Genomic DNA, 13,114 nt, shown 5'->3' with positions numbered 1-13,114 from the left:
CGCACACACACACGCACACGCACACACACACACACACACGCACACACACACACACACAGACAAGCAAAACAACAGGATATTAGCTGTAGCGCTGTATGCCAGTCTAGATAGGCATTGCTATTGGCTGGGTAAACAGTCGTCTTTCTGCGGGCGCTGTCCTGTGTTTGTAATGCCAGCTGTTGCAATGACAGATATGCCAAACATGTCTATTGAACCAGGCTGTGATCTATGTGCCAGGCTATTATTGTTATTGATGTGAACAGTATAAATCTGCCATCAAGGCTACTCAGTCTGCCACTGAGTTTAAGATTGTAATTAATCAGACGAAGAAGTCAAGTGAAAGCAGAGTGGAAAAGGCTTTTGTCGCTGATCAGTGTCGAGGGCTTCATGAAGTCAGCTAAATGAGACGCAGGCATTCTCAGATGTTTGAGAGGCTCTTATTGCCCGTACTTGAAATCTGTTCATTTCTGAGGGTTGGTGGGAATGTGTGTATGTGTCATGTGTTTGTTTGTGTGTGTGTGTGTGTGTGTGTGTGGCTCTGGCAGCGTGCCTTTGTGGGAGAGAGTGTGAGATCCTGGGAGGAGCAATATTTTCTAGGATAGACAAGGTGTTCATCATTCTGTCAGCGCTGTGCAACTAGCTGTTGAGTGGTCATCTCTCTCTCTCTCCCTCTCTCTCTCTGTCTCTGTCTCTCTCTCTCTCTCTCTCTCTCTCTCCCTCTCTCTCTCTCTCTGTCACACACCTACAGATACATTCAACTACCTTCCTGCCCCACACGTACACACATCTCTCACATACAGACACACACACACGTAAATAAATACTGATATATAAACCAACGCACACGTAAATACACACACATGTTCACGGTCTGATGGAGGGATGAGAGACGGTGTCAGCAGAATCATGGAGTCTAGGAATGAGGCGGCACGTCTCTCTGGGAAACCGCCGGGAATGATAGACGGGAATATGAGGCTGCGGGGAGGAGTGGCAGTGATCTGCACTGGATGTGTGTGTGTGTGTGTGTGTGAGTCCACATGTAAACGTGTGCATTATATAGAAGGGAGGGAAATGGACGAGGATTCTGTAAAATGCATCTTCATTCCACACTGCGCTCTTTCCACTGTCCCCCCCCACTACCGCAGCGGATTTAGCCTTAGATGGAAGAAGACTTAGGAAAGAAGAAGAATACGAATGAGACATTTTCCTTCAAGAGACATGGCAGTGACAGGGATTTTATGCCAAGGACTTCTCTCTGTCTGTCTGTCTGTCTGTCTGTCTGTCTGAATTTCTATACCAAAGTGTTCAGATTTCCTCTTCAGACATGCAGTCTTCTTGTGTAGTCGTGTAGTGATTCATGGTCTTCTCTACTCACTACACCATGTCAAGTCTGACTGATGAAATCACTAAGTGTGAGCTCCACTCTCTCCATGGCTGCTCTCAGTAAATCAGCCTTAATTTCCTGTCAAAATTAAGTACACTTATCTAACCCTGATTTTGCCTGTGTGTGTGTGTGTGTCTGTGTGTGTGTGTGTGTGTGCGTCCTTCTCATTGCCAATAGTGCCTGTTTCTGTAATGTTCTTGGAGGGCGCAACATTGTGGTTATACGACGGATTGGGTTTATGACTTGACATGTAAACCCAATTTTCACATTTACAAAAGAGCTCCAAGTGTATGTTGTCAGTGTCACATTCCTATAAGATCCAATCACTATGAACTGCAAGTGTGTGTGTGGTGTATTTGTGTGGTACGTGCCAGTATGTGTGTGTGTGTGTGTGTCTTTTGCGGGTTTTTAAATACCCCTAAGTGACTCCAGATGTCCCAAGGCAGCACGCCGGTGGGTCTCGTACAACAGCAGCTCTTTGACTGTGTTAATGCCTTGTATATAAACCTCCTATAACAACTCCCATTAGATACATATTAAGAGCGTGGGTAGGGTGGGCGCACATGTGTGTGGGTGATGCAGACAGAGTGCACATGTGTCTAATAGACCCCTTAAGGTATTTTTTTTCTCATAATAACTTCCAAACAAGTCCAATTAATTTGCCAAGTGGGAAATGTACAGATGGGGACAAAATCACATAATTTTCCGTCTACCTCCATTCCACCAAACCCTAAAATGGATCTCTCACTCCACCCTCTTTCCTCAAAGAGCCTTCAAGGGTGGAGAAATTCGGTTGCATGCAGTCCCGTGCCCGCAGACACGCTGTGTGAGTGTGAACACGAGTTTTCCACAAGCCACGCTGCTCATGTTAATCTCAGCGCTCCACAGCTGCGACACACAGACACACGCTTAACTGGAAATGCAGGGAAAACTATTTTAGCTCCTCGGGATGGAAAAGAGGAGTAAGTGAGTGATAACAGTGTGACAGTGTGTGTCAATGTGAGGCTGTCTGGTCTGTACACCAACTGTCTGCTCTGATTCTGTTTATCAGCAGACAGGCAGACCATGTAGGTGTTCAGAGAAGATAAGTTATCATCACTCTCTAATCCCAGTCACAACAAGAGCCTGTGTGGTAAACTGTTCAATAAATGACTAACCCTCTTTCTTTCTTTCTTTCTTTCTTTCTTTCTTTCTTTCTTCCTCTTTCTTCTTCTCTGCCCCTCTAGGTACAGTCAAGTCAGATGGGAGGCCAGTGGATAAGTCTCGGTTAGCAGTGAAGGCCTCAGGTCTCCAGCGCTCCTGTTCTGATGCCGGTAAAGACCACCGGAACGGCACCGGTACTGTTGAGCAACGTAAACCCCCATCCGGCCTGGTCCGGCCCTCAACCGGTGGAAATTTTGGCTTCAAGAAGCCCTCCGCAGCTACCAGTAACGGCACAAACAACACCAGTATTCCCACTGTGATGAGCACAGGTGGCAGCGCCATACCCAGTGGCTCTGCAACAGTGGGTAAGATTCCCAAAACGTCCGGTATCCCTGTTAAACCAGCGGCAGGCGGAGGGCGGAAGACGAGCCTGGATGTTTCGTGCAGCGACCAGAGCAGTTTTCTGTCTCCGAATGCCAGGACCTCCCTCCAGTACCGCTCTCTGCCTCGCCCAGCAAAGACCAGCACCCTGACTCTAACCCGACCAAGCTCAGCTCGCCCGATGAGCTCTACCATGGACACGGGCTCTGGGCTGATGAAACCCTCCACCACAGCACCCCAGGGCTCCAGGCTCAAAGAGCCCACCTGCGGAACAGGGTTGGGTAAGGCAGGGGGCCGTGGGATCCTGAGCCCCAGTCCTGTCAATCAAACAGACAGAGAGAAGGAGAAGGAGAGGGCTAAGGCTAAAGCAGTGGTGTCTGACTCTGAGTGTGGAGGCGGGTCTCTGAAGGCCAGTCCTGCCCAGACCCCGTCAGAGAATGGAGGGAAGCTACAGGGGCTGAGACCTCCCAGCACCGGCAAGGGCTCTGATCTGCCCTCGCCCAACACACACAGGTATCAAGGTCACACTCACTTACAGTTGAACACAAAACACCTAAATATGGATACAACTATTTTCCCCATCAAACACATGTACAAATTCAAAGAACGTACGCATACATTCACATACAAACACAGTGTCCCTCTATATATCTGTTGAAATGATTCCAAATAAAGTATTTAATTTGCATTAAAAATCAACATTGTCCCCCCTCCCACATTTTATTGTCTTTAGGTTATCTGGTATGCGCAGCCTGGTAAAGCCTCCGTCCATGGCCCAGCTTGACAAGCTTAACTCCAACAGCCTGGAGGTGGGGATGGGTGTTCAGGACCCCCTGCCTCCCAAGATTCCTCCCTACTCCAAGCTCCAGGATCTGGTCAGCTCAGCAGGGAGCTCCCCCAGCCCCTGCCTGACCCCCAGCCCTGCTCCCTTGCTCAATGTCAACTCTTCCGCCTGCTTCTCAAGCTCGGGGATTGGGCTGGGGCCCAGGCAAGTCTCTTCCCTTGGGCTTGGAGGGACCACCGGGACTGGAGGGGGCACCTCTCCTCTGCTCTACCCTCGTCTCTCTGGGCTGCATCGCAGCATGGAGTCGCTGCCCCTCCAGATGAGCCTGGCCCCCGAGCCCCAGGAGAGGGAGAAGGATCGGGAGAGTTTGGCGAGAGGCTACACAGGCACAGAGTCCCGAGACAGGGATAGACAGGAGGACAGAGGCCCTCCGGCCTGCTGGAGCTCTGGAAGCAGGGCCTCGCTGACCCTCACAGACAGGTGAGTCTCAATTCTGCAGAAACACAAGCATGAACCTTACATATATTTCAAAACACTAAGCACATCTCAATTCACATGTAGGCACACACACACACAAAGCAGATTTTGTCATCCATGTTTCATTCATCCCGAATACTGCCATGCAGCTCCACCTACTGGTCAGTTTAGGAACTGAGCAGACTGCTTTCCATTGTTCAGAGAAGGCAGGAGTGGTAAAGGGAGAGGCTTTGATATCTTATTCACTTTGTTCTACCCCATATAGTATAATCTCACATCCTCCCCTAGCCTCTATTATTGCATTGGTCAAGTGGCAAACTGGTTGGGTTGTCATTTGGTAACAAGATGCTTTTTATACTGAAAAGGTTGATCAGGTGCCATTTTTAACTGCAGTAGCAGTAATATTGGGTTGCTATATGAAAGCACAAAAATATGCAAGATAGAACATACAGTTATTGGTGGGGATGTCTGTCTGTCTTGTGTGGACAATTTTAGTGTGGAGCATCATTTCAGAGCTAGACGAAACCATACCTTGTCAAATAATCCCGTCTGGATATGCCAAATATTTGGATATTTTTTTTCCCATAACTTTACTTAAAATTTAATTTTGGTTCAGTGGATTTCTTACATTTAGCAACCAACCACCATGACCATATACAGTATATATATGATATTTACAGTATCTTTACACTTTTGCTGAATGAGATGCTAGACCAATGTAGATTATAAAAAGCACTGAGCAGTACATTTTGTTTTCCATGTTATTTGGCACAATGAGGAGGCTAAGTTTACATTAAGAAATCAGCTAACAAGTAAAGGCACCTACACACATGCACACACACACACACACTAGGGCATTATTACTAGAGGCCTATTATCAGTGCTGTACCGGCCTCACTGACTGAAGTCATAATTACTGGCTGACACCAGCTGTCTACCAGTCTTACTGTGCTTCTTTGTGCCTGCTGCTCTATTCCTGAGAGCTTAATAACTCCCTACACTGCTGGCTAAGTAATGACATTGTTTTATCTCTCTCCCTCCACAGTTCTCAGAGAGACAGAAACACGCTGCCAAAGAAAGGCTTGAGGTAAATAGACACAAAATACAGCTACACACACACACACACACACACTCTTACGCTAGACTGTCAGGCACTGACAGCTTTGACGCAATGCGGGTTTGACCCTTTAATGGCACACATACAGAGATCCCATTGATAGGTTCCTCTGTGGCTGACAGACTGCGTTAATCCTGCCCATAGGGCTATTAAACATCTGTATCTGTCACTCATATTCCAAGAACCCTGCCCTAATCCTCTCAAAAATGTGTCTCATGTATCCTACCTAGCAACATATTGTCTTTCAACTCAATATAGGAGATCGCCGTAACTTATAATTTCTTCTGAACTAGGCGACAATACAGAAAAAACGTATATGTAATGCAAAACTAGTTGTTATGTTAAAAATGGATGCCTGCAAAGTAATGCATATATATTGATGCTAACAGTTTTGTCATTTCTTCAATTAGTATAAAGCAACACTAACTTTGCCCTCCCTCTGTGCAGTTTCACTGGTGTACCCCAGTGTGAGGAGGAAGGGAAGGAGAGAGGAGAGAGGAGACACTCTCACACCATTCTCAGTATGACCGACTCTCTCACTCCTCCACTGCTGCCCTCACCCACCTCCCTGCCCCGCACGTCCAAGACCAATATCGGTGGGTATACACACGCACTCGCTCCTTGGGACAATACTGGACAGAATAATTAGTGTTAATATGTATCTAATTATGTATTTAATTCAATCTTCCTTTGACCCCTGCTCTCTCAGTAGCCCCAAGCCCCATTGGACCTCCCAGGATGACTCGATCCAACAGCATCCCGACACAAGATGCCTCTCTGGAGCTGTACGGGGCCTCGCCGCTGGGCAGCACGCTGTCGCTGGCTGAACGGCCCCGCAGCATGGGGATGGTTCGCTCCGGGTCCTTTAGAGACAGGGAGTCCAATGACGAAGGTGAGACCACCATGCTGAAATAGGAGGCTGGAGGGTTGATATTTGTTATTTAGAGTTAGGTTCTGTGTTGCTGTATGATTCCCCCTTCTCGCAGTTTCTAATTCGTCTTTTCATTGGTTTCCTTTGTTGTTTCTTTCTCTTCCTTTTCTCTCTCCAGTTCATGGCTCTGTGCTGTCATTGGCATCCAATGCCTCGTCAAGTTACTCCTCGGTGAGTTTCACCAGCACGCAACCTCAGGTACCTATAGTGTTCTATGTGTGTGTGTGTGGTGTGTATGTTTTTCTGTGTGTGTGTGTGTGAAGTGATGTTGTCCTCTCTTTGTTTCACACTCTCTACAGTACACAGTACAGATAACACTTTCTCCATTGGTATACCTAGTACCTTATTAGCAATTTCCCCTCTCTCCTCTCCTCTCCTCTCCTCCTTTGTTTACCCTACTCTCTATCTATCTATCTATCACTCTAACTTTTATTCCCCCTGCTTCCAAAGGCTGAGGAAAGGATTCAGGGAGAGGTAAGTGTGGTCTCTCCTGCTCTCTCTCCTTCTCTGTCTCATTTCCGTCCTTTCATCCTTTTGTCCTTTTTCATCCATCACTCTCATCCCCGTTGTCTGTGGAAGAACAAGTCTGTCATCCATTTCATGAACTCCGTCCACTCTTGTCACTTGTCATTGTCAGCCATTATCAGCTGTAGCAGCCTCTGATATTTTAGCGTGTAACACCTCTGTTTTCCCTCGCAGCAAATCCGTAAGCTGAGGAGGGAGCTGGAATCATCCCAGGAGAAGGTGGCTAACCTGACCACGCAGTTGTCCGCAAATGTATGTACACTCCTAATTGTCCTAACATATCCTAATTTTTACACTGTAAGACGTAACTATAAGATTTGGGATATTAACAGGACCGGTCTATTTGAGTGCCATTTTCATGTCTTCATTAAAGCGCCTTGAGGCAGGTGAAGTATTAGTTGCCCTGCCCTCCTCAACGTCAGCTGGTCAAGTTCCCACCCAAACACTTTCATTCATCTTTATGAGCTGTCTACCTTGAAGTGACGTCTAGCCTGAGGCTGAGGTAACCACATGAGGTATCCTTACAGCCGCCGCAGGCGTCGCAGAGACAGATGGCAAACGTAGGCAATCTGCAATAAAAAAAAGGAATGACTGCTCATCCATGTTTTCAAATGGAACTCGTAGCTTCATTGTTCTTTTGTTTTTTATTGCTTTCCTCAACTGTTGCTGTTTCTATGACTTCCCTGCTCTGTGGCCGCTAGCCTCACCTTGATAGCCACAACCCACACTGCTGGCCAAGCCCATATGGCACAGACCACGAATGGTATATGCCCTGAATATCATTGAAAAACCAATTTCACGCAAAGGGAGGGATTTAGGCACACAGAGTCACAGACTGATAATGTATAATGTATCATTTTTATTTGTTGTTATTTTAATGTCACAAAAGTTACATATTGCAGCTTTAAACCTCATTCAAATTGTAGCTTAGTTGGGACAGTGTTCAGTATAAAGTGTACGAGCCGCAGGCTAGTCAGCAGGTAAAATTTCTGTTCCCGTTGCCACATACACAACCTGCTAACAGTTTTTTGCATTTGGACTTAGCCTTACTCCTGCTGTTCTTTTTTTTATGCATTCAGCATCCTCTGCTAGCCACTGAGTGTTGACCTTTACCCATTGCCTCTGGGGCAAGATTAATGCACTGCTATTCTATCCATCCTTCCTTTCCTCTCTCATCCCTTCTTAACAATCCTTCCTGTTGGCCACACAAGGCAAGGAGCCGCACAAAAGGATGGAGAGAGAGAGAGAGAGAGAGAAAGAGAGAGAGAGATTTATAATCCTAGCTGCAGCATGTCAGTCGTAGATCATGTCTATGCAGTCTCAGCGCTTCTCTTATCCAGACGGGGCCTAACCTCTCCGCAAGCCACTTAGCTTCAGTATACACACACACACACACACACACACACATGCCACCCTCAGGTCCAGTATTCTGCTTGCCCTTTCTCTCTACAAGGTTGTTTCAGTACCACCACCCTCTCAGCTTTTTCATTGGTTCAAGTGCAGGAATACAGTAGAGGCATTATGCATGGCTTCATACAATACAGTATGCATCAATCAAGTCTTTTTGTGTGTGTGTGTGTGTGTGTGTGTGTCTGTGTGTTTGTGTGTGTGCGTGCATGTGTGTGTTTGTTGCCTCCTCCCCTGAGATTGTTTCATAGTGTTTGACCTCATTATGTGAGGGCAGTGAAGAGGCAAAACAGATGCACTGAACACAACATGATTACGTGCTGGATTAATGACTGGGCTGTATCAATTATTCCACTGTATTAATACATTCTGTGAAGGAAAGATGGAAAGTAATTTTCCTCTCCTGCTTTGGGCTAAAGTGGGCGTGTGTAAGAGAAAGAGAGATTAGGGAGGAGGTGGATTTCCTCAGGAGACATCCTGTTCAGCCTTTGTGTTTTATTCAGCTTTTCAGCACCTCATATAGGAAGGATAATGGGACAAAGAAAATCTATTTCATCCATCCCGGCATAGGCTGCCATTTTCTAGTTTCTAGACCTATGGTCCAAATGATGTTCTGTCATTAGACACATATCAGAAATGTTAATAGATTCATATGCTGTTGATTTTATGTTACAGAACATTAGCTTATGTACATTAGCAAATGTAAATGTTGTTTCTTGTGTTTTTACTCTGTTTGAAGTGATGTTCAAGTGAGTTATTTTTGTTATTTTCTAAACAGGCAAATCTGGTGGCTGCCTTTGAGCAAAGTCTGTCCCTCATGACAACTCGACTACAGAGTCTGTCATTCAGCCATGAGCAGAAGGTACGCAACACTATCAGTTCTGCATTTACACACACACACACACACACACCTCCCGGCCGCATTTCACCATTATACCCCTCTATTTAACAGTAAGCTAAGAGCAAGCAGGGTTTGTGCTAACATGAAGCGAGGTGACTTTGATCACAGCCTGAGATGAGGAGCTGAATATGGGTCAGGGGGCCCAGGCTGCAGCCCCACAGGGTGGGTTGGTGTGGGCGGAGGACAGGGGTTCAGGGGAAAAAAATCCCTTCCCTGAAAGCTAAATGATCCGCCTGACCCAGAGTGCAAAGAATTAGTAAACACACACACATACGCGCACACACATCACACATCGCATTCCTACATTCTTCTGTCCTTATATGTGTTTTGGTGTGAATAAGTTGATCAACCCCTGAGGCGGTGTTCAGTGTGTGTGTGTGTGTGTGTGTGTGTGTGTGTGTACATGTGAGGAGTCTCTCTCGGTTCTTCATGCCTTGCTGCTCCCAGTGAAAGGCCTGTCTAGACCACTCCAGAAACAGCCTTTGTTGTTTGTGCCAGCGCACTGACCTGTACAGCTCTGCCTTTAGCACAGTCTCTTTAACCTTGAGGAGATGGGCTTGGCGGCTCCACTTAGAGCGGCTGGTATCGACTTCTACACAATAGGCAGCACAGAGAGGCTCTGTTGTTCAGGGCTCTTTGTCCTTTTGAACTGTTCATATGGTGAGAGGGTTCAAGCCCACCAGGTGTATCAGCAACTGCAGCACAGTTCAAACTGTGGATTTGTCTAGTTCTGACTAAAAGGTGATATCATTGAAGAGGTATAGTATAGTATAGTATAGTATAGCATAATATAGTACATTATAGTATAGCATATATTATAGTATAGTGTATTATAATAATGTGATATAGTTTAGTGTAGTATAGCATAGGATAGCATAGGGTAGTGTAGTATAGTATAGTATAGTACAGTACAGTATAGTAGAGTACAGTAGAGTACAGTGCAGCACATTAGAGTATAGTGTAGTATAATATAATATAGTATAGAATAGAAGGTAGACAAGTAGCTATGTGCAGTCATGCAATATTTTGTAATACAAACAAAATAAAATATAAACACCAGTGTTTGTATTTACAATATGCGCATCCAAGGGTAAAAGTGGTTTAGGTAGAAACTGAGCTATCCCAACCCAACCATCTGATTGGCTGACATTGTTTTGATGGGATTTTAATTGGCTGACAAAGTTATTTGTACGGGACCCTGACCGCTTGCTGAAATGTTTGTGCAGGACACTGAGCTGCTGGACCTGAGGGAGACCATTGAGGCCCTGCAGGCCAAGAACGAGGAAGCACAGGCTGTCATACATGGAGCCCTACACACCCCAGACAACATGAAAGGTCAGGAGATCAAGATCTGTCTGGTCTGTCTGTCTGTCTGTCTGTCTGTCTATCTATCTATCTATCTATGTATCTCCCTATCTATCTATTATCATTGAGTGTTTGTTGTATTCCAGACATACGTATTCGACGTCAGAACTCGTGTGAGAGTATCTCCAGTCTGAACAGCCTGACCAGTCTCTCCAGTGTCGGCAGCTTGAAGGACCAGGATGCCAAGAAGAAGAAGAAAAAGAGCTGGGTAAGAGTGAATGCACACTTGCATGTAAGGCACACACAGACATGCAGGCATCAGTATGTACTGTATGTCTGTACATTTGTAGCCACACAACCCGGGTTTGTGTATGCTCAATTCATTCTCCTCTATGATAATGACATAACAGTGTGAACCCCAATGAGAAAGTGTGACCAGTCTTTCCCTCCTCTGTGTTGTGTTATTGTGTTGTTTTAGGTCTGTGAGGTGAGTAGAGTCAAGTGTCCCTGTATAGCCTCTATAATTTTCTGTCATGTAGCATGATGGACCATCTAAAACTCCAACCCAATCTTCCAAGACCCCCCATCTCTGCTGATTGACATCCTAGACTGCTGATTGGCTGCCTAATCTGTGAATATTTAAATTGATTGGATGGCTGTAATTCAGTAACAGTGGCAATCAGCAGACATGCTGATCCATAACGACCGGAGTTCACGGCTTAATAATGACATCAAAGCTTAATTTAATGTTGTTTTCAATCATGGTTTTACCTCAGTTGCACCACTGCTACTCTACTTTTGGGTGGGTGGATGGATGAATGGATGGATGGATGGATGGATGGATGGATGGATAGATAGATAGATAGATAGATAGATAGATAGATAGATAGATAGATAGATAGATAGAATTTTATTTATGTGTCACTCCTCAACATACAGGTCAAACAGAGCAACAAACACAGTACCCCAATAAAAAAGGAGGTTGAGGACCACTCATTTAGAGTTATAGAGAGACACAGACTAAAAATAATACACATAATGGATGGATGGATGGATGGATGGATGGCTGGATCTTTTTTTTCGTCCTTCAGTAAACCATATACAGTCAGTACTGTGACCAACATTCAGCCTTACCAAATATCTTTTACTGACCCAGGGACTGGGTACTAACTCTTTGCTAAAACACTCACTGTACTGATATACAAATTGAACTTTGACCTATCTACAGATAATGACTGGATATTCCATGTTTAGCATGTGTCAAATTAACAATTCTAACAACTCCTTATTTTTTACCTTCTCGATTATAAATGCAGTTATCCTTTGAGTATCAGTTCCATCCTCTGACTGTCTCTCTCCCTGTCTGTTTCTATGTAGCTGAGGAGCTCCTTCAACAAGGCGTTCAGCATCAAGAAAGGTCCCAAAACCTATTCGGACATTGAGGAGATCGCCACCCCAGACTCCTCGGCTCCCAACTCCCCAAAGATGCTGCACGAGGGGGTAGAAGGAGGAGAGGACGAGCCTCCGTCCCTCAAAACATCCACCTCTGCCACCTCCTCTGTGTGAGTACTAAAACACCTTGTGTCTTTTCACTGGGTTAGCCAGATGGAGCTCAATCACCTCTTAGCTCATTACTGAGATGCCTGTTTAGCCTTCCGGTATCCATGCTAATGCGATTAAACCTATTAGGGTTCACCTGTTACCCTTGTATTGCCTGTTAACCTATTAGCTTGTCTGTTAACAGATAAAACTGTCTTGGTGTGTTGAACAGCTTATGATTTTGTGTGGGTGTTTGGCTCTGATGAGTGTGTCTTGTTATATCCAGGATCATGGAGAGCACAGAAGAGACAGAGAATGAGGAGAAGGTGGTGACGGAGTTACGCTCAGAACTCTGGGAAAAAGAGAGGAAGTTGACAGACATCCGACTGGAGGCCTTAAACTCCGCCCATCAGCTGGAGCAGCTCCGAGAAGCCATGAACAGCATGCAGGTGTGTGTGTGTGCACGTTCAATAAAGTATATCCATGTATGTGTGAATGTGAGTGCACATGTGTGTTTATTGAATTTGAATTTAATTGTGAGTTTTCACCCTCCTGTGGCCTAGTCAACGGTGGAGAACCTGAAGGCAGAGAATGACCAGTTAAAAACAGGAGGTCCTGATAGTGGCTCCGGTCCCACCACTTCCACCTCCCAGCCTTCAGGATTGGCCTCTCTCCTGGGGCCCTCACCGAGGCAGCCAATGAGCATGTCCCTCACTAAGTCCTTCAGCCTCAGCCTGAATGATTGTAAAGATCCAGGTGAGGGAGATGCTCATAAACATACCTTTCTCACCAGTATTTGACATACACATTATAGTATGCATGAAAACTCAAACTCCCTCTTTCTAATTCCCTCTGCTCCTCCTTCTCCCCCTCTCTTATAAGACGTGTCTCCAGTGGACATGCTTAGTGTGTCTTCTCAGCGGGAGGAGGTGTGTGCACAAGTACTGGTACGCATTGGAGACCAACCTGAGGTAAACATGGAACACCTTTAACAGCTACAATATCCAATAATATCAACAGCTTTTAATAGAACAACTAGGATATTGTGCATTGCATGTTGGTCATCCTCTCTCTCTCTCTATCTCTCTTTCTGCGTAGGAGAGTAAGCAGCAGCAGGACTACTACTTAGGCTCAGTGCTGGTCAATGGGAGAACTGACTGGGCCTCTCTGGACTCACTCATAGCTAAGACCTTCAGAGTAAGTCACCGCTTGTCCTCATT

The 13,114-nt window shown here is 45.6% G+C and overlaps 1 protein-coding gene across 1 annotated transcript in view; it reads left to right on the top strand.

Moving 5' to 3' along the window:
- The window catches only part of nav1a (neuron navigator 1a), a 79,324-nt gene that overhangs the window by 60,809 nt on the left and 5,401 nt on the right, over positions 1–13,114 (top strand). The window contains 16 exon segments of the mRNA XM_078288311.1: positions 2,617–3,421; positions 3,642–4,172; positions 5,215–5,256; positions 5,734–5,882; positions 5,996–6,178; positions 6,336–6,388; positions 6,668–6,691; positions 6,917–6,994; positions 8,928–9,011; positions 10,277–10,385; positions 10,502–10,623; positions 11,733–11,938; positions 12,181–12,343; positions 12,458–12,650; positions 12,777–12,865; positions 13,008–13,091. Of these exon segments, the coding sequence (XP_078144437.1) occupies positions 2,617–3,421; positions 3,642–4,172; positions 5,215–5,256; positions 5,734–5,882; positions 5,996–6,178; positions 6,336–6,388; positions 6,668–6,691; positions 6,917–6,994; positions 8,928–9,011; positions 10,277–10,385; positions 10,502–10,623; positions 11,733–11,938; positions 12,181–12,343; positions 12,458–12,650; positions 12,777–12,865; positions 13,008–13,091 (2,915 nt within the window).

Source organism: Centroberyx gerrardi, chromosome 14, assembly GCF_048128805.1.
Source record: "Centroberyx gerrardi isolate f3 chromosome 14, fCenGer3.hap1.cur.20231027, whole genome shotgun sequence".
Taxonomy (NCBI): domain Eukaryota; kingdom Metazoa; phylum Chordata; class Actinopteri; order Beryciformes; family Berycidae; genus Centroberyx; species Centroberyx gerrardi.
This window is presented reverse-complemented; position numbering and strand designations above follow the sequence as displayed.